At 38.9% G+C, this 27,230-nt stretch overlaps 1 protein-coding gene across 1 annotated transcript in view; it reads right to left on the bottom strand.

Moving 5' to 3' along the window:
- Positions 1–27,230, bottom strand: part of GOLGA4 (golgin A4) — a 72,945-nt gene that overhangs the window by 43,069 nt on the left and 2,646 nt on the right. Inside the window, 6 exon segments of the mRNA XM_063158686.1 lie at positions 1,114–1,170; positions 1,559–1,606; positions 3,614–3,928; positions 5,029–5,094; positions 10,885–10,983; positions 23,643–23,738. Coding sequence (XP_063014756.1) covers positions 1,114–1,170; positions 1,559–1,606; positions 3,614–3,928; positions 5,029–5,094; positions 10,885–10,983; positions 23,643–23,738 — 681 coding nt within the window.

Here is a 27,230-nt window from a genome sequence, read left to right as displayed (position 1 = left end):
CCCAGCAATTGCCAGTGACCTCCCTTGAAATGACTGGCTGCCTGACTAGTCACAGGGACAGGTCCTTGTGGGTGAGCTAGAGCCTTGAGTACACACATGGCCAGAAGCTCACAGTCACCACCCCTCATTATGAAGGGGAGAGGCCTCAGATCCTGTCTGTGGGTAAAGCACCCAAGTGCCTGGAGTAAGTCTGCCTTCAGGCAAAGGTGGGACCTCACCACAGTCTAATGGCTCCTGCAACCTCCATGCCAGTGCTGCTGCTCAGCATTGTACATGCCAGAAGCAGATGTGCAGTCATAAGACAAAGCCTGTGACTCTGGGCTAAATGGTGCCCAGCTCTCCAGCAATCTACGAGCACAGAGAGAGGCCCTTGCACACCCAGCTCCAAATCTGGTGTTGCACTAGCTCCTGAGGCAATAAAACAGCTTCAGCTTCACATTGGGCTTCATCAGGGTTGGACAATATGATGTTTTTGATTTTGCCCTTTTAATCTGTTTTGCCCCGTCATCTATACATGTTTTTTAAGTCCAATGTGTTTACTATCAATACCAAATATACTAGAGCTTCTCCTTTGAATTTCACTATAACTTAAGGAGGCAAATTATAACACAACCTACTTGATTTTATGATTGAAACCAAACTATACTAAAATCCATAAAACAATGTAAGTATTACAACTGAGATAAAGAATAATTTTTTTAATTATCCTCTTTTTTTTTGATAGTCATTGAAATCCTTACAAAAACGTGCCTATTACTTGTGTTTGCCTGAATTAGAATTTGTCATTAATAGAAGAGCAACAAATTGCTCAGGGACATCTATGGCTGGGCCCAACAATACTGCAAGAACCACACACACTTCTACCTATTTCACAATGAACAAGAGAAGTAGTTTGGTTGGTGATGCACTGCTCTGTCTTTAGAGGATAGCAATGAGCTGCTGAATGGGAAGCAAGCCGGAGGAGTAATCCCATATAAACAACAACAAAAAGCTGTAAAATATCCTGCTTTGTAATAGAAAATATTTTGTGAACAAAAAGGTCAAAAGCTAGGCAGAAAAAGATCCTATGTAGGTGTGATATAACGCAAACATGCAATCAATAAAGGAAATTACCTCTCTCAGTTCTCCAATTCTGCGAAGTGCTTTATCCTGGCTTTGACTCAGAATGCTCTTAAGAAAAAAGGAAGAATAAAGATCAGGTGTACTAAATGTAATTTTAAAATGGATAAATAAATCCAAAAAACTCATAAATGTAATTATTTGTTTCTCTTTCAAGTCACGCTTGATATGCAAGTATTGTCATAAGCTGCCAACTGTGGGTTGGCAATCTATCAATCTATCACCTGAAGTCAGCTGATGCAACAAAAAAGGCTGGATTACAACACTTCACAGTTATTATGAAAAATTAATTTTACCTTGGTTTCCTCAGAAATCCCAGCTAAGAAATCATCATCTGTTACATACTCACAACACACTGAAAATTAAATCTGTATTGTAACTACACATTTTAAGATTGAAAACAGCATGCAGGTACGAGACCATGAAAAGTAATGCTTACCTGCAGCTTCTTCTTTTCCCGCTGGGTAACTTGATAAGCAGACACTAGCTAAAATAAACAAATCGGATATAAAGATGATAATACATCTGCATATAACCATCAAAATAATTTCCTTAGTTGTATCACTAGCTGCATTTTCAAACTCTTTGCTCCACTTGAGAACTTTCTTTGATATAAATGTACTTAAATTTTCTTAATGTTTTCTTTATCTATCTATGAAATATCTCCATTGTGTTAAAAAATACAAGCCTGCATGACAAAACAATGATGTTACTCAGCATTCATACAGTTTTACCTTCCCTGAGACAACATACCCCATACCACCCTTCAACACAGGGGGTCAAACCCAACAGTATCAGAAAGTTACATCTCAGACAGCTACCCCACAGGGGTGACCACTAGTAAGAGTACATGTCCCAGGGAGATTAGGCAAAAATGATTTTACAAAAAGTGTGCATTAAAAAATACATTTCTAAATTTAACAAAAAAAGGTGTAATGTTCTCATCCCATATGCCTTGCATATATCCAGCAAAGACAGACTGAAAGTAGACAGTATTTCATTTCTCACTGTAAACTGACAAAAGGAGGAAAGGTACACCTTAGTTTACTTAAATATTTGATTACAACTGCCAAGTAGTATTATGGTGAAGTAGCATAATGGCATTTGAAATTAGAACACTGTGTTTTCAAATTGATGAAAAATTTAAGAAAAACAAATCTAGAACACCAAAACCAGAAAGTCAAAATATATCTTCAAATTCTAATTTAAAACAAACTAAACATTTTCAGAATTCAAAATTACTTTTAATTTCAAAGTTATATTTATTTTGCCCTTATAAGAAAATCCAAACTGCTATGGGTGTTTTCATTTACTGTATTTTTGAGATGCTAACTATGCGTCCTACTTTTAGAGGGAAAAAATATTTCTGCCTTAATTACTCATTATATATTGCAACAAGTTTCTTCCAAGCTCCAGCAAAACAATTATTTTCAACTGAACTGAAGAAACTCACAAAACCAGGAAAAAACCCCAAGCCTTTTTGACAGAGAAAGTTAGGACTTGGTGGACAGATTACACTAATAAAAATAATCCCAAACAACCAAAAAAAGCATTGAAACAAATCCACAAACTGAAGAATTTTCATTTTAGCAACTACTATTTACACAAACTTTAAAAAACACTTATTACAGTAGCTGGAAGTGAAGGAAAAAATGAGAACTGCTCTTTCAGGCATATGATGAATACTGCAGTCACCGTATACATATTTTAGATTCTAGGGATTTTGACAAAAGTCTGCACAGGAATTTTTGTATTTAAGGGCAGCAAACATTAAAAGAACTGTAAAAAAACAGTACAAACATCCAGTTTTAAATACAACACACACTTAAAAAAAATTAAAAACCCCAAACAAAATTCCAAAACTAATTAAAAAACCGAATGCCAGAACACCACCTTCCATTCGACAGCTTTACCTTGCCCAGTAATTTGGAAAATGAATAGGGAAACTACTTATATAATTGGTTTTTACAAAAATACCCAAAAAATAGGATGTTTGAATTAATTCCTCTCAGGGAATACCTAGAAATTATGAAGAATAGAACTTGTTTCTTGAAAACAAAATGCTTACCTGTTGCACATGGCTAGAATATACACTGTGCATTTCAAGAACAAGTTGGAAAAAAAAAAATTTGCTGTCATGGGAGTACAAGTCATGCTCATCTCTGTAGTGAACCTCACCCTCTGCTAGATGCTTTCAGTTTGAAATCTTAATAGGCTTGCTCTGTGTGAGTAACCATTAATTAACCTCTATGCTGGTATCAGAAAATTATTTTCAAACAAGAGAAGAAAAAGATTTCCATGTTTTATTACCAGAAGAACATTTAACCTTTTTAGGTCAAAAATAACTAGATTTAGAATAAGTTAACTTCCATGTTAGTTGTAAGTTTAAACATTTGCTCCAAATAGGAAAAGAAAAACATTGTTCACTGCTGCAGTATCTGTTAGCCTAACCTCTTTCCCCTTTCTGCATAGCTAAACCAGTCACATTGCCTACCTCTGAGTATTTTCCCCTATAGTTGCCTAAACTGCGCTCCATTCTACGCAGACGCTGCAGCAACTGCTCTTTGCTGAAGGTGTCCATATTTCCCAGAGGCTCTTCAGTTTCACTTTCAATGTCAGAAGGTGAATCAAAGGTGGGACTGAGAGCTTCCAAGTCCAGTCGATTCAGTGAGTCTCTCGAAGAACTTCGGACTAGGGACTCTTTAGAAGAAGAGCGAAATAGGGTCTCTTTTACCGGGCTTCGAAACAAAGACTCCATGGAGGGAACTCGAAGCTGAAGCCTCTGGGCAAAAGACTGACTGTCACTTTGCTGCAAAAATTGAAAGAAAGTAATTATTTCTGCACTGCTTTTAGGCAGACAGACACACTAAAGTCCAGGAAAGAGACTTGACCTGTGCAAAGAAACTACTGTTGTCTAACACATGCATGACACCAAACAGCAGCTACTCCCTTAAAAGCATCATCTGCTTGTGCAGAAAAATCAAGCATGCAGCTACCAGATGTGCACCATTTCAGATAGCAACTAAATCTAATAAACTACAGCTCTGATTTAAACTTTTAGGAAAATGTTTTTCTGTATAATCCCTCTAAAAATTGAGGAATGTGTAACTAATATAAATGTCTATTGTCTCAAACATGAAAAATATAACTGACTCACTTCTTAATGTATTACACAGAAGACTGGATTTATCTCAAAGACATAGATACTTTCCTATGACTAAGGGAACAAATTAATGGTAGAGATCCTTGTATGATAGTTAGTTAGTCCTAGTAAACCATCTTGAACAGTCCTTTTTTTATTTTTATTTTAAACGACTTTAGGATTATTACATAAAACAAAATTATTGATTTATGCAGCTATAGTACTTCCTTCACTCTATACCAAAAGATTCTGTGCTGTGGTAACCTTTACTGCTGGTGCTACAGAAGTGATGTGAAAGCATTACCACAAGATGTTGCCCCTACAATCAAACGTTGGGAGACACATGCCAGAAGCCACTGATAATCCCACTTCAGTAAGCTAAATGTTTCCCTGAGACATATTTAAAAATTATCTGCATCCTTCCCACTAGTGACAACATTTTCGGCCTACCAGTTCTTTTCTTCAGCTTTCCAAGCATGCAATAGGCCCCCTAGTTTTGAAAGTGAATTTACTGCTGTGCAACAAGATGCATCTCAATGCTGGCCGTCTGCTAACCAGTCCTTACAAAAAGAAAAGCTCCACACATCAGTGACAATACTTAATACCAGCAAATAGTACTACACACAAACAAAATATCTGATCATCCTCACAGGCAACTACTTAGCCTTACTTCAGCATGAAGAGAAATACTGGGCACTTAAACCAATGTAACACAAAGACAGCACAGCAGTGAAGGAGGAAACAAACCCCCCATGCCCTCCACATACCTGTGGAGAGACAGGTTCACTTCCATTGTTTTCTGTGGACCCAGGAAGTGGTTGTTTATTCAGGTTCTACAGGAAGTAAAAACAACTGTTAGAAGAAACAGAGTACAAGGGCTCTAATTCTGTGGTTCCTAGAAACAGCATCTGTGCTTTTTTCTTTGCCTCTGTTTTCAGTACCTTCTTTAGAAAGCTTATTAAAATGTCTTCATGCAAACAGGCTAGCTGGTTAAATTCAAAACAGATTGCTGCAATATGCAGAACTACAAAGCAGCTATGTGTGCATGGATTAGTATCAGACATCTGCAAACATGGATATCTCCAATTAAGTAAGTCATCATGATTATTTATATAACATTTATGGACAAATCAAAGACACAACAAAAAGACAAAATTATAGCAGGAAAAGTCTAATTAATTACTAGTATTTACAGCCAATATGAGTAAGAGTTGGCTGTAACACCATCTTTCTCTGTTTCATTGGGGGGGCAGAAACTACCTGGAAAAGAAGTGCTGGCAACAAACTGTTTATAACTCCAACAAACATGGAAAGAAAATTAGACTTTCAGAAAATATATCTTTAACAAAACTTTTGCATTCCCAAAAAAACCAAACACACACACATTAAAAAAACTTCATGCAAAACAACAAAACCAATACAACAAAAAACAGCAGTCTGGAGTTGGTTGGTTTGTTTGGTTTGGGTTTTGCGTGTTTTTTATTGGTTCGGGGTTTTTTTACAGAGTTTAGACATTATTGTTCCTAGCCTGTCTATCCTGCCTTTCCTGTGTTCAGGTGTTTGCTAACCCAGTCCTAATTTTCAGGAACAATGACCCTGGAAACTACAGGTCACTTAGGCTCATTTCATTGACTGGTAAAATTATGCAGATTTTTCTGAGAGTTATTGAAAAACAACTTCAAGAGAGAGCAATCCTTGGTCACAACCAGTAATGGGTTCATAAGGGGACACTCCTGCTTGCCAAATGTGATTTCCTTTTATTACAAGGTTACCCACTGAGATGAGCAAGGGAAGCCACTTGTTGTAATCTTTTTGGATTTCACTAAAGCCTTTGATACTGTCTCTCACAGGACCTTCCTGGACAAAATATTCAGCAAACAGCTGGATAAACACATCATGTAGTGCGTGAGCAATTGGCTCATGGGTTGGGCTTAAAGCTTTAGAGTGAACAGGGTGACATCAGACTGGTGAGATGTCACTAGTGGGGTCCCACAGGGCTCCATCCTCGGCTTTGTGCTCTTCAACATCTTCATAAATTATTTCAATGTGGGACTTGAAGGTACACTAAGTTTGGCAATGATATTAAATTGGGAGGAGCTGTTGACTGCCTTGAAGGCAGAGAGGCCCTGGAAGAGGGGGCCTCAGCAAATTAGAGGGCTGAGTAATCAGCAACCATACGAAGTTCAATGAAGACAAATGCCAAATTCTGCACCTGGGATGGGACAACCTTGGATGTATGGACAAACTGGGGAAAACAAGACACTGGAGAGCAGCACCACGGAAAGGGACCTGAGGGTCCTGGTCAATGGAAAATTGGATATGAGCCAGCAGTGCCCTGGCAGCCATGACGGCCAAGTGTGTCCTGGGTACATCAGGCACTGCATTACCAGCTGGGCAAGGGAGGGGATCGTCCCACTCTGCTCTGCCCTGTGTGCAGTTTTGGATGCCACAACATAAGAAACATACAAAGCTATTAGAGAGTATCCAAAGAAGGGCTACAAAGATGATGAAGGGCCTTGAGGGAAAGCCATACAAGGAGCAGCTGAGGTCACTTGGCTCGCTCATCATGGAGGAGACCTCAAACCAGTTTACAATTTCTTCATGAGGGGATGTGGAGGGGCAGGAGCTGTGGTGACCAGCAACAGGACTCAAGGGAATGGCATGAAGCTCTGTCAGGGAAGATTATGTTGGATATTAGAATAAGGTTCTTTACCCAGAGGGTGGTTGGGCACTGGAACAGGCTTCCCAGGTAAGTGGTCATACCACCAAGCCTGTCTGAGTTCAAGAAGTGATTGGGCAGTACTCTTAAGAACATGATGTGATTCTTCGGGCTGTACTGTGCAGGGACAGGAGTAGGACTTTGCTCAATCTTGTGGGTCCCTTGCAACTCAGGATATTCTATGTTTCTAACTTACACACATCCAGATGGGTTTTTGCTGTATAAATCCAGTCCAACTGAATTAGCAGAATATGCTAGAAACCATCTTGGACATGGATTTTTTCAACAGAAGTGAAACACTGAGGCATATCAAACAAAATATGGGTAAATTCACCTAACAGCAGTGTAACTCTTAACTTTTAATCAAGCTATACCCTGACAGTTACATGCAAGCTGCAAAATCTAAGGTGTATGTAGAACTGAAATCTCAATCACAATCACCCTTGTATATATATCTCCTACATGATCACACTCACAGCTTCTACTCTGGATATGCCAATAAGCACACATAAACATTTATGTGGCAGAGGAATGATAAAAGAGCTTTAAAAAGGTCTGACATGGAGCAGATTTGAGGTAGTACAGAAATAACAAAGAACAAAGAGAAATCCAGATAGTTAAGGAAACCAGAGAACTGAGCAGTTAACCCATATGCAGACAAAATAAAACAAGCCATACAAGAAGTCTGGATTTGGAAACTGTGCTTGAACAAAATCTGCATTCTGCTTCAGAACACTGTCCTGTGGCAGTGGATTTGTTCCTAGTGGATTAACAGTTTTTATAGGTTTTAAACTGAAGCACTTCCACACTGTATTCTTGGCTCCACTACCTGTTCTTGTTTTTTCTCCTAACAGCAAAAGTTAATAATAAGATAATTCAAATAAAAAATTATCTTCTGCTTCATAATTTACAAAGCATCTGCTATGCTACTATAGGACTGACAACAGAGGAAGACAAACACTTTACCAAGACATCACAAAAAGAGTGATTGGGCATTGGAATCGGCTGCCCAGGGAGGTGGTGGTGTTACCATCTTGGGATATACTTAAGAAAAGACTGGATGTGGCACTTAGTGGCATGTCTAGCTGGCAAGGTGGTGTTAGGTCACAGGTTGGATGCAATGATCTCAGAGGTCTTTTCCAACCTACTTTATCCTGTGATTCTGTGACTAACAAACTAAATACACTTCTTTCAAAAATCAGGTATTCTGATACATATGAAGAAGACTTAAAGGGAAGTCTGAAGGGTTTGTGCATGTAACTTGTAAGTACAATTTAATATTTAACATCTATTTTAAAACACAAGATTAAGTAGATTTATTAAATTTAATAAGGTTTTTATGAATATAAAACCCATGGATGCTGTTTCTTTCTGTGAGACACTTTAAAAAGCTACCATTTAAGGACCTACAAAGATCCTTAACAATGTAATTTCAAAGCTAAACTAGTGCTGACACTTTTAAAACTTTCCTACTCACTATGCAAGCATCTTTTATACAATCTATGGGAACAAAAGATTTTGGGTTAAAAATTCTGTTGGCATAAATAATAAAAGGATACACTGGTAATCTTTCATATAAAAAAATGGACCACCATAGGTATCTGGCTGCTGAAAGTCTCTAACACTGTGCTCTAGGGCAAAGGATTGTATTTGGGTATCTGCATACTGAATGGTAAACATGAATGGAAGTTGCTATATATAAATATAGATGCAAGAGGCTTTGAAAAGCTTAAAAGCCCGAGCCCTTCATAAGCCTGAAGACAGCTTTCAGCATAATCAGACTCACAGAGCACAAGCAGCCATTTTGAGAGTCTTAAAACCAGCAGTTACATCAGAGTTTCTGGAGACCAATGGAAGTTTTTCCTCCACAAACTCATAGAACATAACATCCATATCTCTATCCAAAGACAGCTATACTTACAATATCTAACAAAACCACTGTTTTTCATTATGAAGATGTATAAATCAGAACTCAGTTTCAACTGGAGCACATTAGGGTGTTCCACTAATGTTTTTCATCACCTTACTTCCCTATTTCTGCAATGCAAAATGATATTTTTTTCTCAAAGGCATAAATAGATTACCAAGCCTGAGAAGTGAAAGCTTAAATGTTTTTATTTAGAAACATTTTAACATTTTACTGCTTTTAGTAGTAATACTTTCTCAAGCATTCAAAAACCGAGTAATTATGAAGGGAGAAAGGAAGGAGAGCTTAATGCTTTCTTCCCTCATTTTCCTTTTATTTTTCCTTTAAAAAAAAACACTGAGTCCAAGAATATTTTAACTGTTTCTTCATGCACAAAACCTTTGCAGCTTAGCTAGTAAAGAGTTGATACTAACTTCATCCATGCCAAAAAAATCCACAGTTACAGTCACTTCTTTATGCTGTTCACTCTCAGATCACATATACAACTCAAATACTGTTTTGTTTTAGCAGAACTAATATGCATTTGTGTGTGTTGGCGAAACTTTCCTCTCCGGAATTTTTACTGTACCTAGGTTTTGTAAACATATATAATGTGGGTGTTTCTTTAATATATTTTTTAATCAGTCATCCTATTATCTTTAAACTTTCCCATCATTTTCTCCCTCTCCCAGTTCTTACTGTGAGTACTGCCCTAGAATTTTCAAGAAGTTCAGAGAACAAAATGAGTTTTACAGGTAATATATTAGTACACATTGGTAACATTAACAATAAATGTTTCATTACTGCAGCCTTGCATATAAATATGTGAGCCACGACATATGCCACTAAAGTACATACTAAAAGGTCATATAAATACAACATTGGAGCACTCACACAAACAGTTATGTGAAATTAATTTTTTTTGCAATAATTCTGTTGTATAGTGAAAACTAACAAAGCTTACTTAAATTTGCAGTGAATCCTTAAGGACCTGGAATATGGCCAGAATACACTTTCCTAGGATCACCATTTTAATCACTGTTTCTGTCCAATCTTGTTTAGCTTGAGAGAGAGACAAGTCCAACAAGTGTGTTGTGCTGTGTCCTGGTTATTAAATTTTGATCTGTTACAGCTTTCAGTGACTGGTCAATTTAAACCATGAGCAGGAAAAGAGTACTTACAAAGTAATTATGAAGTAGAACAATGAACTGGGATGCTAAAAATTACTGTGCTTTAAATCACTTATGGACTTGGGAATGCCATGCCTCTAAAGCTTATGAAAAACGCCATTCCTGTCCTGTGCCAATAAGAATGCAGCTTCTATGTGCCTATATCAGAAAGCAGAAGTCTGACTTCCTCCCTATGCCTGCTTCCTTTTCTTCACTGCTTGCCACCTCTCACTGAGCTTCTCTACTTATATATAGTGAAGACAACATTTCCAGGCAAAGAAACATATATTTAAAATAAAATCTAACTATTAAAAAAAAGACTATTTATCCTCACAATAATAACTGTCAGGTTATCAACTAGATGTATATTAATTTATGTGTCTATGTGAAATAATTATTTCCTGCTACCATTAGAAGCAAATGACATGCTATATTTCACCGTAAGCAGCAAATATTACACATAACCAATCGCAATGTTAATTCTATCCATTTATCTTGAAATACATACAGACATACATAAATATGAAGAGGAAATTTCTATGCAACACACATACAAACTTGTGCAACAGTTATTTAAATTTGTGTATTGTTGCCTGTATAAGAAAAAATATGTTAATTTTTTAATGTTACAATAAATTCATATCATACCAGCATACCAGCCAGGAGCTATCACCGACTACCTCTGTGAAATTTAGTGCAGGGTTAGCAACAACATAGTTAAGACAGAGGTCTTTGTGAGAACAAGCCATAAGCAAGTAAGTTTGCCTTCTAGTACATTACTCTCCTCCACCTGCTAAAGGCATCACTAAGAGGGGTGGGGAGGACTCACCACACCATCACTCTGTGGCTTAGGTTGTTTGGTGGGATCCAAAGCAAAGATAGTATACTCAGAGAGAAAAGCAGGTTCTGCTATCATCCCGGCTAACAGCTGTTATTCAATGCAAAAAGGAGGAAAATGAAAATAAATCAAGCAATAAAGAACATTGCAAAATTTTACTCCATTTTTCCATGCTATTAAATACATAACAAAGCAATACAGCAGTTTATGAGACAACAGATATCAATAAAGGGAGGATGTAACTAGAAAATACACACTAGATCATTTCAGAACAGCCAAAATACAGTTTTGATCAAAACTTCTTTAGAACAAAAGAAGCATACTATTTAAAAGATCCTAGTTTAGTCCAAGATAAAAAAATGATGTTTCAGGCATTGCTATTGTAATTTTTTTTAACTTCTGTGGATGAGTTGTCTTCATATATCACTGAGCCCTATTTGCTCTCAGTTATTCATTCATTAACAACTCAGTATTCTAAAAATTCTATCAGTATTTTAGTAATATATAATCTAAAATGCTTGTTTTTGACTATTTATCATCTGATGCTTTTATACACTAGAATGCTGTTTATATTTTTAAAAATTCCTTACAATTTTTTTAAACTACTAGCAGACTATTTCATAAAAATACCGTAAGTTGAATATAACCATTTTATCAAGTCAGTATCCAAGAAGAGATATAAATTCCTAGAGGTGAAAACACGAAGCCAAGAGACTGGAATTTGAATTCAAATTGGATATATATATTTAATGTAATGTAATGCATTTAGGATGCTGTAACTGAGAGACAAAACTATTCCTCTTATGATTATACTCACATACCTAGGTTCAAGGTTCAATTTCCTTACAGCTTGAGATTTCAGAATTGTACTGATTGCTGACTAAACCAAACTAAATAAAACAAAAATGTTCTGAAATAATGAGACAAATCCCTCTATCAAGTTACCAAACAGTACTTTTAGGAATCAAATACTAATATAAGTTAGGAGTTTAAGTTACTTTTTTTTGGTGACAATTACATTTATTCCAGTGCTGTAGCAGATTAATTACATAAATTCAAATTGAGAGAGAGAAATATTTTCACAGGTAAGATCTGAAAGGCTACATGACTTTGAATTTGTGTTCGCCAAACCCTTCATGACTTTGAATTTATGTTCACAAAACGTAAGAAATGGTAAATATTCTGTGAGAGCCATATACAATAAATAGCCTCAGATTTGCCAATAACTATTTGCCAATAAAGCTGGAGTTTCTCACTTTTAAGTTACTGCAAAGATGAGCTGCTAATAAAAAAATGGTCACATTCCTCAGGCTCTCAATCTTCATTCCCCTGAAGCCTGAACACATTTGCCCTATGCATTCACTGTGGTAGCAACAACACACTGAGTTAGCTGTCCTCCTCTTCCAGCCTGTCAGAAGTATAATTCTTAAGAGTAAGCTGTGCAAAAGCTCCTCATGCATTCATTTATATATACAAATGTGTGTGTATGTGTGTATGTACATATATTTGTATATGTGTATGTATGTATATAGGTATGTGTATATATATATATATATATATATGTATACAGGTGTGTAAAACCCACCTACATTTTTTTCCTCCTCTGAGCTTTCAGACAAGAGAAAAATAAGGAAACTGACAAAACTGACAAGTGATAATGGTTCCAGAAAATCTTCATCAACTGTTGATGGCTGCATAGATTCTTGCTCCTCTTGAAAGGGCATATGCCAATAAAAGAAAAGGCATATACTATGTATACAAAAGTGTACAAACAGACAGCAGCAATACTACAAGCAAGCCTGATGGTCTCATGAATTAGAAGCATGCAAATTCACAAATAACATTATCGAATTTTTAAAGATAAAAATTACTTTGCATGTTTGGAGAGGACCAGTTAAGAAAATAAAAGACAGTTTGCAAAGCACTGATAAATGGATTAGGCAAATATTATTAACCAAAAGATTATGAACATTATTAACATGTAACATATATTATCTTCAGCTTAATTAAATCAGTTTTAACAACATGACCATCAAGAACTTCAGGAACCATGGATAATTTAAATTATCTCTTCACAACAATAGCCTGCTAGTGCTCAAAATATTAAGTTGCGACATTTCACCATAGCATTACTTTGCTTAATCCTAATTGCATTATTTAGTACACCAAAGTTTGCATTAAAAAGGATTCCTATTTGATCTCTAACAAGTTCATCCCCTCCAAAAAAGATGGTCTGTCAGCTTGTTCAGCATCTATGAATTGTTAGATTTTCAGTAATCCCTGGAAGTCGATGACCATGTTAGTATAGCCAGGTTCAGAAGGCTCAGGGACAAATTCACAAATTCATTCTTTCAAACAATATTAATTATAAAACCCAAAACATACAGGTAAGATGACAGAACTGTAAGCAATGGCAAAAGTTCATTTTAAAAATTCATTTAAACTACCTGGACGACTGATAGGGATATGCAACCCTGTTTTAACACAGTAAGATCCAAACTATTCAATGCCTAAAACATGTCAATCCATATAGCAGTTATGAATTCAAGAAAAAGGAAATTGATGCAGTACTGCTTGAATTTGCAGACACACAACTCCAGTGTCTCCATCATAACTAAAAGCTTACACAAACAGTAGAATGCAATTAAAAATTCTGCTCAGTATCACTGATGCTAATCATGATGCAAGTACATTTCTAAATCATCTCAGCTTTGCCCTTTTTTTGCTGGAGTAAAGGTAAGCACAGAAGAGAAGGAGACCTCTTTTCCTCAGTTTTTAAATAGAAAGGTTGTCCTCAGATCAACTGGCCTCCTGAACTATCAGACAGAGAATAAATAGCCCCCTTGCAATCCAGAAAGAAGCAGTTAGTGACCTGCTGAGCCACTTAAAATGCTCACAAGCCTGTGGGACCAGATGGGATCCATACTAGAGTAACAAGTGAGGTGGAAGAAGAGCATCACACAGCACCTACAAAGTGGCCAAGGGATCAGAACCAGCCAGCATGTATTTAGGATGGGCAGGCCCTACCTAACCAACCTGACCTCCTTTTATGACCAGGTGACCCACCTTGTGGATGCAGGGAAGGCTGTCGATGTTGTCTACCTGGATTGAGCAAAGCCTTTGACACTGCCTCCCATGGGAAAATCCAGGAAAAGCTGGCAGCCCATGGTTTGAGGAGGTGCACTCTTTGCTGGGTTAAGAACTGGCTGGATAGGCAGGCCCAGAGAGTGATGGTGGTCTTGCATCCAATTAGTGGCCCATCATTGGTGACATCCCCCAGGGATTTGTGCTGGGCCCAGACCAGCTCAATATCTTTACTGATGATCTGGAGGAAGGGATCGAGTCTACCATTAGCAGATTTGCAGATGACACCAAGTTGCATGTGAATCTAAATCTGCTGGAGGGTAGGAGAGCTCTGCAGAGCAACCTGGACAGGCTGGATTGATGGGAAAAATCCAACTATATGAAGTTTAACAAGACAAGTGTCAGGTCCTGCACTTTGGCCACAACAACCCCCTGCAGCACTACAGGCTGAGGACAGAGAGGCTGGACAGTGCCCAGGCAGAAAGGGACCAGGGAGTACTGACAGATGGCAGACTGAATGCGACCCAGTGGTGTGCCCACATGGCCAAGAAGGCCAGTGGCATCCTGCCCTGTACCAGTAACAGTGTGGCCAGCAGGACCAGGGAAGCGATTCTTCCCCTGTACTCAGCACTGGTGAGGCCACACCTTGAGTACTGTGCTCAGGTCTGGGCCCCTCAACTTAGGAAGGATGCTGAGATGCTGGAGCATGTCCAGAGAAGGGCAACAAGGCTGCAGAAGGGTCTGGAACACAGGTCCCATGAGGAATGGCTGAGGAGTTGTTTAGCCTGGAGAAAAGGAGAGTCAGGGGAGATCTTTTCACTCTCTACAACTGCCTCAAAGGAAGTTGTAGCCAAGTGGGGGTCGGTCCCTCCTCCCAGGAAACAACTGAGAGTCTTAAGCTGCATCAGAAAATGTTTAGGTTTAGGATGCTTAGGAGGATATTAGGAAGAAGTTCTTCACAGAAAGAGTGACTGGGCATTGGAAATTGGCTCCCCAAGGAGGTGGTGAAGTCACCATCCCTGGAGGTGCTTAAGAAGAGACTGGATGGGGCACTTAGAACCATGTCTAGTTGATAAGTTGTTAGGTCATAGGTTGGACTTGATGATCTCAAAGGTCCTTTCTAACCTTAATTCTGTGATTCTGTGAGCCAAACTTACAAGTAAAGAAGGCACAACAATAGTGAGGCAGAACAGTGAGCCCTCTATCAAGATGAAATTTCAAAATATTTCCTCTTCAGTAGCCAAGTGTTTCACACTTCAAATAGCTACCGAAGACAGAATATAGATCTGGCTGCATTTGCCCATTAGTGAGTTCATCCTCCACTCTCCAATGTTAGGTGACCAACTATGAAAATATTTAAGGACTTGCTTACAGTATTTTTGTTACTCTGTGTGTTGATTTGGCATTGTCTGAACCCAGGACATCTCTCTGGCTGTCCTGAGCAGCCAAGACCCCTGCCAGGGGGCACAGAGCCCCAAAATGCCTGTGGTTTTGATTATGACCCATGGAGCAAGTTATCAACCTTAGATGAAGATCTGCAAGCCATGACAAATTAAGTAGAATGATTGTGAATTTATCACAAGGTGAAAAAGTAGATTTTGGGGGTTCTAGAATGGGATTCAGGGGGGCAAGATGGAGGGATCTGGGTGTGTCCTGCCTTTCTCCTTCTTCTTGGCCTCCATCTTCTGCTGTGATGTTGGCACATTTAGATTGGTTTAGAGTAGAAGCTCACTGTCTAACATAGGTGATAGGTACTGGAAAGTAATTGTATACATAGTATTAGCATGTATGTATAAACATTGTATACATAGTTTTTAGTATAAAGACATAACACCACCGGGGTGGGGCAGGCAGAATGCTTCTGACTGCCTTGCTGAGCTGACCTTGGCAGGACAGGAGAGAGAATTTTATAGATAAGATACAATAAACAACCTTGAGACTGAGAAATGAAGAGCTCTGACTCCTTCTTCAAGCGCCGGGCTGGGAAAAGAGACTTTCTAACATTTCTCGGGGTCACTCTGACAAGCTAGAGGCCCTGACATGGCATGGCCTGGTTCTTTGGTAGTGAGGCAGGGCCACAGAAACGGCTTCTGTGAGAAATGGCCACAAGCTTTCACCATGTAGAACTTCCAAACTAGAACAGCCAATCCTCAAAGGACTGCACCCTGCAAATGAGCGACCCACACCACAGCAATTTCAGAAAGATTGTTTGCCCACGGGAGGGACTCCTGTTGCAGCAGTTTTGGCAGGACTGCTGCTTGTAAGACTGGAGCCAGGCTGGAGGAGTTCACAGAGAGCCACCTCCCATGGGAGGGACTCCACGGCATAGCACAGAAAAGACTTCCCTCCCTGAACAAATAGAAAAAGATCTCGGGTGATGAGCTCACCAAAATCCCCACTCCCTGTCTCCCTACACTGTCAGGGGGAAAGAGGGAGGGGCTGGGCTGGGAAGAAAGATATTTAGAAGGCTTATTTTAGTTCTCGTTATCCTTCTCTGACTCTGTTAATAACAAATTTACCTTACACCTTTAAATTTGAACCTATTTTGCCCTTTGAGTGTTTTCCCCCAATTCTTATCTCAACTCATGAACCCTCCATTAATTTCCTTTCCCTCTCCTCTGCCCAACTGTAACAAGAGTGAGTGAGTGAACAGCTTTTCTAAGTGCCTGGCGTCTGGCCAATGTCACACCACAACACTCTGACAGCTCATAACCTGGTACATATTTAGTTAAATTATGGGCAGAAGCCTCTAGTGAGTCCTGTAATTACACTACTTAATGCATTCCAATATGTATATGTGTTTTTATCTGCAGTTTTTTTTAACCAACTATTCAGTACAACTTTAAGAACTAACAGTCTAGTTAACTCTGGGGTGGGGATGTCAGGGAAAGGGTTATTAAAAGTCACAAAAAAATTATTCACCTCTGCCTGCAAACAGGCAAGAAGCAACCTGCTAGTCAGCCAACATTAAATAGTATTACCACACAGGATCCTTGTGCTCCAGGATTTGTCCTAAAACCCACTCTGAATTTTCTTACTAGCTTCAGAAACATTAAATACATTTGGTGCTATATTGTCTAATGTATCACTAGCAGCATATCAGCAGTAGGCTGGTAGAGCAATCAATAAAACTAGATAAGCTAGAATCAACTGAGATGAAGCATACCGTAAACAGAAGATGCAAAGATGTAGATCATTCTTTAACCTTTTCTAATCCTAAGAATACCATCATATCACACTAGCTTGCTATAGGAATCCTACTAAGATCTTCCAACACTTTGTTTCAAATATACTCGGGGGGGGGGAGAGGACCTTGGAGTCTTGGAGCAGCTGCAAGTTTACCATGAGTCAGCAGTGCCCTTGCAGCTAGGAGAGCCCGTGGTATCCTGGGGTACATCAGGAAGACTGTGCCCAGTAAGTTGAGGAAGGTGATTCTCCCCTCTACTCAGCTCTAATGAGACAACATCTGGAGTGCTGTGTGGAGTTCTGGACTCCTTAGTACAAGAAAGATACGGAGCTACTGGAGAGGTTCCAGCAGAGGGCCACAAAGGTAATTAGGGGTCTGGAACATCTTTCTCACATGGAAAGACTGCAGGAGCTGGGCCTGTTTAGTCTAACAAGAGAAGACAGAGAAGAGATCTAATAAATACATACAAGTATCTCGAAGGTTGTCAAGAGGATGGTGCCAGACTCTTTTCAGTGGTGCCCAGCAACAGGACAAGGAGTAATGGCCATAAACTAAACCACAGAAAGTTCCACCTCAACATGAAGAAGAACTTCTTTACACTTAGGGAAGCAGAACACTAAACAGGCTTCCCAGGGAGGTCATAGAATGCCCCTCTCTGAAGACATTCAAAACCTACCTGGACACATTCATTTCCTGTGTAACCTGCTCTAGGTGACCCTGCTTTGGAACAGGCTTTGACTACATGACATCCTGTAACGTTGGGAGGTGGGGGGAGGAGTGGGTCAGAGACAGGGATGACACACACTCTGAAGTTCTTGTGATGAACAGCCTTGAGTTAATTCTCGCAGCTCCTTTTATAGGAGCTCCAGTTACACATGTGATTTGTTGAGGTCTTAGCCCCATCCAGCTCTCTGGCCCATGATACATTTGCATTTAGAGCTGAACGACACTGGCTGAGGGTCCCTGTGCAGTCTGAATCCAACCTATCCTTGCCCACCCAGAGACTCCAATGCTACAATCTCCACAGATTCCTTCCAATCCAACCAGTTCTGTGATACTCCAGGGTAAATAATCTCCCTAGCCCATACTGACCTTAATCTCAGGCACCAAATTTATAAACTGAAGGCTGTTGAGAACTACAAATAGTACAGTTAGCTCAGTATACAATGGCACTGCAAACTACAGATTGTGCCCTGGGTGGGGAGAAATGGCTGAAACCCCCAGTGATGAGCCCTTTGCCCAACAAAAAGGCACAGCCTTGCCATGCCAGCTGGACTGTGTCCAGCTACCCAGTGACTCTGTAGAACCCAATGAACTGTGAGAAGACCCCAGATCAAATATCACCATTAAAACAGGCACACAGAATGAAAGCCAGGCATTCCTTTGTTCAGGGTCCCTGAAGGAGACACCCAACTCCATCTGCCATTATATTGCTGCACCATGATAAAAATTCTTAAAGGAAGCAGAGTCTAGGACTCTGCTATGGGAAACCTTGGATCAAGGCAGTGAGGGAAACTTGTCTGACATGTGAGCGTCATGAAGCTTGTCTTAGCATGAGTGTGTGGGGAGTCAGGTGGGGCACCCATCAGCTCATTGGAGCTGCTTGTGGTGAAGGGGCTTCAGTCCCAGCAGCAAAAGCCTAGGGTGGTGTGAGTGTGACTGCCAGAGTGGCTCATGGGCAGTCAAAAAGGAATGCTTCCTTAGCAAACTGTGACACTACTGATCTTCTGTCACAATATTTAAGGCTTATTCTGTTTTTCTGCAAGTAAAACCCTATTGAGTAACAAATGTTTCTATCTTGGATAGAAAGCTGCAAATGAGGTAAAAATTGCAGCTGATGAAGCTGCAAATTGGTTGATGAAGCCAAACACCAGATACCTTCAGTATCCTATCAAAAGACACATACAGTTATTGTTTAAATAACCCTTGAATTTTCAACATTCTGAACAATTTTTGTAGCCCTCAAGTTTGGCCTAACTGAAGCAGCCTTACTTGATCTTCAAGGACTTCCTGAACTCTAGAAATGACTGTGTTCTTATTAGGATTATTATTCCTCGTTCCTCTGAAGAATTACCATGCTCAAATCTTCTTTCACAAGGATTCTGGTGAGTGGGGTGCAAAGGCCATAGAACATGCAATTTCTAGATCAAACAGCTTCCTTAATATGCTGTGAAAGAAACCCCCAAAATTCAACAGGGATCAGAGTTTGGCCCAAGTCTCATTGTTGTGGAGATGGCAGTAGGTGAATATTATACATGTTACATGCATGCAGTATGTTTGATTGCCAAAGGTAATGATTATTCCCCTTCAAAAAAGAGAATCAGTAGTTCTAAATTTTGTATTAGCCTGTTATGACGCAAATTTTGTTAGCAAATTGCATCACAGCATATGGGTATTTGTAGTATGTTAATACTTAAAAGCTTCTATTAACTGTACATGAGCAGTTTTGTTATGTTATATACCAGCACAGCAAGACAGAAGAAAGAGGATGAGACTACAAAACTAGTCTAAGTGAAAAGCCACCATTTCCTCATCTACTTAAGAAGCTAGAAGATGTCAACTATCAGCTAAAGGTTTTCTTTCAACTCTTACTTAAAAAGAACTTATTCCCCTGAGTAAAATATAGAAATAAATTTGGTTATTTGTCCTAAGGGAATAGGAAAAACTGAGGAGCTAAAATTTCAAGAGTTTCTCTCTGCGATAAAGTCCCAGGATCTAGGAGAGCTGAACTGCACTTTCAGAAAGCTGTAGTACAGAAATCAAATAGGTCTTTTCTGGTTCGCTTTTCATTTTGATGAGCCACCTAAGCATCTAAGCATCCTGTATGTATCAGGAGTTGTAAAATACAAGTAGTTTAGATTCAAACTAGCTTATGCAGCCTCCAAAAATTAGTCCTAAATATCAGACAGGAAAAAAAATACAGATATATCTGAACCACTACCATCTTTGCATGGCAACACCTATTTAGAAGTACTTCAAATAAAGTATATGAATACAGAAAAGACACAGGAATAACAAAGGTACTGAAGGTATATTATTTCAGCTTTACTTGTCATGCTTTACTGATAGCCAATGTCAAAGAAGTCAATGTCAAAGAAATTTTATTAAATTTCAACTAATTTAATAAAACAGCCATTATATACCATTAAAGTGAGACCAAAAAGTACCTGGGCTAAGTATCTTTAGGTCTAAGTGCTACATATATTGTGCTCTGCTGTCACTTCCATAACACTCATTAGGATATCAGTGACATTTGGATGCATGACTGGTAGGTCACCCACAGCAGTCCATCAGCTGCTTTCTCTCAGCTGATAGCAAACTAGCACTAGCTTTGTTATCTTCTGCAGTTGGGCCTTGTATACTTGTAAACAAGTATAATGCTGTAGAACAAAAAGAACATTTTTAACTTACAGGAGCTGAAATGAATACAATTTATGTATTTCACCTCAAACTCTGTTCAAAAGCCAATGTGGTAACAGTTTGAAAACTGAACACTATTTTTCCATAGAAAAGAAGGAACTCACTAAATAAGCATATTTTAATAGTCTAGGGCTGTTTCAAATAGCAGCATATCAAATCAAAAAGCACTGGGTATGCAAAATGTCAATGAAGTTCTGCGGAAGAAGTTTTACCTCACAATGTGATCATGTTTTACAAGCTACTTGCAGTAAGAGAATACAGAACTATTCAGACCTCTGCCTTTTCCTATACATTAAAAATTTTGAGGTTTTCCATAACACTGCTACTGGAGATTCATATATCAAATAAAATACAAGCTGAAGAGGAAAGTTGGCATGAAAAAGAAACTTACCTGGTATTACATAAATGGAGCATACAAGATGTAGGTTTATTTTAAACTGATAGCATCTTGGAATCTTGAAATATTAAAGTATTTTTAAAATCTTCTCATTGTAGAGTATAAAGCAAAAATGTTGGCACATATGTTTTATTATAATTATTTGATCAGACTAATGATCATTTACAACTGTAACTAATTCTGAAATTACTTTTATTATAAAAATATTCTGAGAATAAACCAAAGATTTCATGTGTGATACTTGCAATTTTAATACTATGGAAGTAAAAATACAAAATCCTGATCTATTTAAAGACTTACTAAAACATACCTCACAGAGGACACAGAACATATAAAAAAATTATGAAACACTAATTTTGCTTAGCTTTCAGTAGTAAAAGGGACAGTAATTATTCATGTACTGCAAAAACGTTTTAGCATACAATACTTCTCAACCAAATATTTTCAGTGTATTAAATGTAGCCCAAGAGCTCACTGTAATGCCATTGCCATTGACACCTGCACATAAAACAACTGCCTGGGCAAATGAGAACACTGCAATAAAATACCCTCAAAAGGACTTAATGCATTCATCTAATCAGGGCATGTATTTTCAGTGACAATATGCAATATCTGCATCTTATTTACGCATTGTATACTGCTGCTGAACTGAATTTTATGAAAATTTAATCCAACAGATTTCAAAGATTATTTACTTTTAATCATACTGCCAACATTTATGAGAAATTTTTGGAGAAATTAGGTTTCTTCTTTTAATCATTTAAACTTAATTTTTGTAAAATATTCTGCCTGATGTAAAACCAACAAAAAAAAAAAAGAGGTTCTCATCCCCCTAGGACTTCACTACTTCTTGAATTTCTAATTAAAGGATGTGTTTCACAAGTAAAACTGTTATGGCAGCTCCCCTAAGACCAAGGATAACTGCAAATCTGAGGGTACTTTAGTACTTCTACTATTAGTTTTTCTACTCTTAATCTTATTTCTTCTTCTGCCTCTCTGGTCATTCCAGTCTAACCAGTCTATTTAGAGATTAATGTTCTTCCAATGTAACTTGGCATGTGCTATGGAGAATCCTTTGCTTCTCTTGTTTCTCCGGAACAGCACTCTGAAAATGGAGTTTGCTGGGGACAACACTTATGTAATGAAGTAAGTGTAGTTCTCAATAGAAATCATGAAGAAAACCTTGGCCAAATCAGTTCTTTTGCAGGTTATACAATTAAAAAAAAAAAACCAAAAAAACCCCAAAAAAACAAAAAAACAAAAAAAAAAAAAAAAAAAAAAAAAAAAAAACCAAAAAAAAAACCCCAACAACAACAAAAAAACAAACAGGGGAATCAACTCTCAGTACCAACTCACTCCTTCTAGGCCACAGTAGTAGTTCTCATGTGGCAATATGTTACCTCTATACCCTGTATTAAGAACAGAAAACTCTCCTTACTGAAAAACTTAGTAATTTATCCCAGGTGATGCTGCTTGCTAACATTCTGGAGCACCAGTTAACAGCAAATCTTTCTCCAAGGAGAGAGGGAATTGATTACAGATACATATACATACACACACACACACATATATACATATCACAGTAGAAAAAAAAAAGCATTTATCAGAAAATACCAAAATACAAAACAAAATCATGAAGTACTTTCCCTTCAATTTCTATTATTGCAGGAAGCAAACTGCCAAGCTGGAATCACTGATAGCATTCATAATGAAATCCATTGCAAATTTCAGGTATAGCTGATTATCTCCTAAAGAAAAAATGGTGTTAAAAATTAAAGTGGATTGTTCCACTGCAATAAAATGCATCATTTTTTGTGGTAAAACAAAGCAACTGAATTCTCTGACAAGGACAAAACATTTCCTCTGAAAAAGTTCACAGAATCACAGAAGCATCCTGTTTTATGCTACCAGACTATGTCCACACTCACTAAGTCAGGGAAATGTTATGTTTATTTATATTGTTGCTTTTTTTTTTAAATCAAGTTGCTTCAAAAGAGCCATAGTACTTAATATGAAACAAGGTAAGTGCAGATTATCTTCTTTGCTTCATTATGCAAGTCAAGGTTACCCATCATCTTGATAATGATTTTAATCATATTTTATGACTGATAATTTAGACTCAGTTTAGTTTGTTGCTCAGTTTTTTGGGGGGGCGGGGGGAGTGGGAGGAAGGTGAGGGGGGCTGGGCTGGTTTTAAGTTCGGGGGAGGGGAGAAAGGAAGTGGGGTGGGGGAAATAACTTTGAGTTTGATACTTTTTACTGGCATGGTTAGAAACAATCACAAACGCTCTGTATAAATCCTTTGGATCATCCACCTCAAATGACCTGGATTCACCTAGCTTTTCAACCAAAAGTGGGACAAAATGAAGTGAGCCTCTCTGAATATATCCTCTGTCCCACTACCTCACTGAGTTCAGTTCAGGAGTAAGATTTTTAAGACCTGAAGACTTAAAGCATTTCCTAATCTGGGGGTTAATCACTACAGCTTAAAGATCTGTTTTATTACTATTAAACACTTCAGTATTTAACCTAAAAAATAGACTATTTGTAGCTATAAATACACAGAAAATAGTGAGACTGAGAAATAAAAAAAAAAGTAATAAAGGACATAAAGTTAGACTTTTTAAGGTGAAAAGCAGAGAAAAACAGTTCTCAACTGACCTCTTTGTCTGGTGTTAAAGTGCCTTCATGATTCTGATCTGTAAATGAAGATGTCCTGATTCTGTTGCCAGTTGATGGAGGGGATCTGGAAGGGACCTATAGAGAGATCATGTATATCAACAAGTAATACTATTAACTCCGGAACTGATTTTTCTGTATCATAATTTACTTCAAGAATTACTAACTATATCATCTCAGTGAAACCTAGTCTAGATCTTTTTAAAGAAAACAACCGTCTGTGACAAGTTCTACCTTCCGTAGAGGAAAATGTGTCCTGAATCAGCCACAAGAACAAACAAAATGGGTTATTTTCATTATTTCTGACTATGGTCCTCTTAGACCATATTGGAAAAACAAGCCTCCCAATATTTTAGAAACATATTACAGTTGCTTGCGGTTTAAGTTCAGTGATTTGACAGGGATTCAAGTATTTAGAAGTGAAACAGAATCTGATCGAGAACTTAGAAAATTAACAACAGAAAATGACACTAAGAAAATTTACGAACTTTAAATTTGTGGTATTTATAACACTGAATCTAAACAATGAAAAAGGGGCAAGAAATTGCTATATATTTTGTTGTCTATTGGTACTTGTTGATCCTATCAAAACTAAACATCTATTCACAGGAATTTCACAACTTCATTCAAATTAAGGTTCTAAAACGTCACACCAGCTCAAAGAAACTACCTTGCTAGCCTCATCATTCAAACTTCAAATATAAAATTTCAGTATAAATGTAATAAGTAGTAAAGTATCAACGAGCAGATCTATACAAAAGAAGATATTTAGCAAGATTTCTCATCGGGTACTGTGAAATGCTGGAAGGAAATATTTCAGGCATGTGGCAGGAGGAATAGGAAGGTCAGGCCTTGCTTTTGATGAGGTGATGCCTTTCTACACAGACCCCATCCCTCTGGACCTGTGTCCCAGTCTTGCAGTGGCTGCCAATACCTGGCACACTTGAGGAAATGTGCCATGCTCTGCCCCTGGAGCCCAAATCCAGGCCCAGAGTGGTCAGATGACCAGAAGTTCCACCTGCAGGAAGGGCCCAGGGGTATTTCACCAGGATATAAGGCAAGCACATGCATGTTTTGACCCCACCTCTTCTTGAAATTGCTATCAGCTGAACAGGTCTGGAACCAGGAGTGGTAGCTGTATTTGTTCTTTTTTATATCAAAATTATTCTAAAATCAGTCATAGTTACAGGTCTGAAGAGGTAGGCCAATGTCTCAACTTGAAAATACTATTCAAAAGTCAAACAGTTTATCTAGTACCAAATAGCTATTCATCATGAAAGCTTTATGTTCTGCTGAAAACAATACCATAGGATTTGTACAAAACCTAACCTATTAATGCTGACAGCCTACTCTTCTTTTATTCCTACCCTCAATCTAATGCCAGGGTTTTAAAGATTATTTGAAAATCAATTTCCTTCTGTTTGGTGAGGGCCAGAAACATTCAAGGACACTTTGTCACTGCTTAGAAGCAGTATGAACACATCTCTATGGTTCTACAGTTCTCACTGCTGCATTCAGACTTCTTGTCAATTTACAGTCATTTCAGTGGCACTAAGGTTTGCAGCACAAATATTCATTGATCTTATGCAAAACCAAAAAGAGCTGAAACAGGACAGTACAGTTAAATTGGAAGGGTTCAATTTCCTGACCAGCTCAGGGTTAACTAAAAGTTAAAGCATGGCTTTAAGGGCACTGTCCATGCCCCTTCAGCACTGACAGGCAGGGGTGAGGAAGGCATCAACCACCTCTCCAGGAAGCCTATTCCATGCTTTGGCCACCCTCTGAGTAAAAAGTGTTTCCTTATGTAAGTCCAAATCTCCCATGATAGACACAGTTTGAGTTATTCCTGCATGTTCTGGCACTGTGTACCAGGGAGAAGATCTCAGTACCTCCCTCTCTACTTCTCCTCCTCAGGAAGCTGTAGGGAGCAGTGAGGTCACCCCTCAGCCTCCTCCTCCTCTCCAAACCAGACAAGCCCAGTGCCCTCAGTGCTCCCCAGAGCACATTCCTGCCAGCCCCTTCCCCTGCTTTGGTGCCCTTCTCAGCACATGCTCAAGGACCTTCACATCCTTTTAAAACAGTGGGGCCCAGCACTGCACCCAGTGCTCGAGGTGAGGCTGCACCAGCGCTGAATTCAGTGGGATAATCACCTCTCTTGGCTGGCTGCTGATGCTGTGTTTGATGCACCCCAGGATGAGGTTTGCTCCCTTGGCTGCCAGGGCACACACACTGCTGATCCCATTGATCTTCCTGCCAACCAGCACCCCCAAACCCCCTTCTGCAGAGCTGCTCTCCAGCTATTCCTCTCCCACTTCAGACTTGTGTCTGGAATTATTCCGTCCAGGTGCAGAATCCAGCATTTGCTTGGTCTTGCTCAGCTTCATGTCACTGGTGACTGCTCAATACTCCAATCAATCCAGATCCCTCTGCAAGGCAAAGCCTCTTATCCCATGGGAGAGTCAGCAGCACTTCCCAGTTTGGCATCATCACCTAACTATCTGCACATTCACTGCAGCCCCCAGATCACTGATGGAGAGGCTGAACAGAGCTGCCTCTAGACCTGAGCCCTGAGGAACACCACTGGTAACTGGTCACCAGCCACATGTCCTGTTTGCTGCAATAATTTGAGCCCTGCTCTTCAACCAATGCTTCAGCCAGTGCACTGCATACCTGCTCATCCCACTGTTGGAAAACTTGCCTGGAAGAAATAGTGGGAAGAACAGTACCAAAAGCCTTTATAGAACCCAGAAAAACTACATCCACCACCTTCCCTTTGTCTACCAGGCAGGTGAACTTACTGCAGAAGGTTTTTTAAACAGGATTCTCCCTTTGTGAACCCACGTTAACTGTCTGATAATTGCACTGCTCTTTACATGTCTTTCAACAGCATACAGTATGATTTTCTTAATAATTTTTCCAGGTTCTGAGGTTATCTCTGTAGTTTCCTGCATATTCCCTCACGCCCTTCCAGTAACCTGGAATAACACTGGCTAGCTCAGTCAGCAGGGACCTCCCCAGATTGCCAGGATGGCTGAGAGGTGTCCTACCCCTAACATCTCCTAGCTCCTTTAGTACCCTGGGTTGAATCCCATAGGCCCCATGAACTTACAAACATTCATTCAACTGACACAACTCGTCTGTTAAAATTTCCATGTTCACAAATGAAAAGTTAATGTTCCTGCAGCCATGGTCCTCTGACTCAGGACCAGGCAGACCAAGGTCTGTTAGCACTATTAAAAACTGAGGCAAAGAAAGTACTGCCTGTCTCCATTTTTTCTTCATCCCTATTTGTCAGGTGACAGTCTTGGACATGTAGCAGTTTAAGACATCGGTAATTGCAACAGCACTTTTTTCCACCCTGTCAGCCATCAGAAAGAGATGTGTTCCTCAGACTGTGAGGGACAGCTATGCTCAATTTGACAGATGACATCAGTTAGTAACCATTCATATGAAAGAGGAAGGCCTACAAACACCTCCTCAGAAAAGGTTATATTTCTCAAGTTATACTTGAGAAATTTTACCTCCAGGTTTACACCAGTCTTAAATTAGTAAATTTAGTCTTGGACACTA

Source organism: Melospiza melodia, chromosome 1 (assembly GCF_035770615.1).
Source record: "Melospiza melodia melodia isolate bMelMel2 chromosome 1, bMelMel2.pri, whole genome shotgun sequence".
NCBI lineage: Eukaryota > Metazoa > Chordata > Aves > Passeriformes > Passerellidae > Melospiza > Melospiza melodia.
This window is presented reverse-complemented; position numbering and strand designations above follow the sequence as displayed.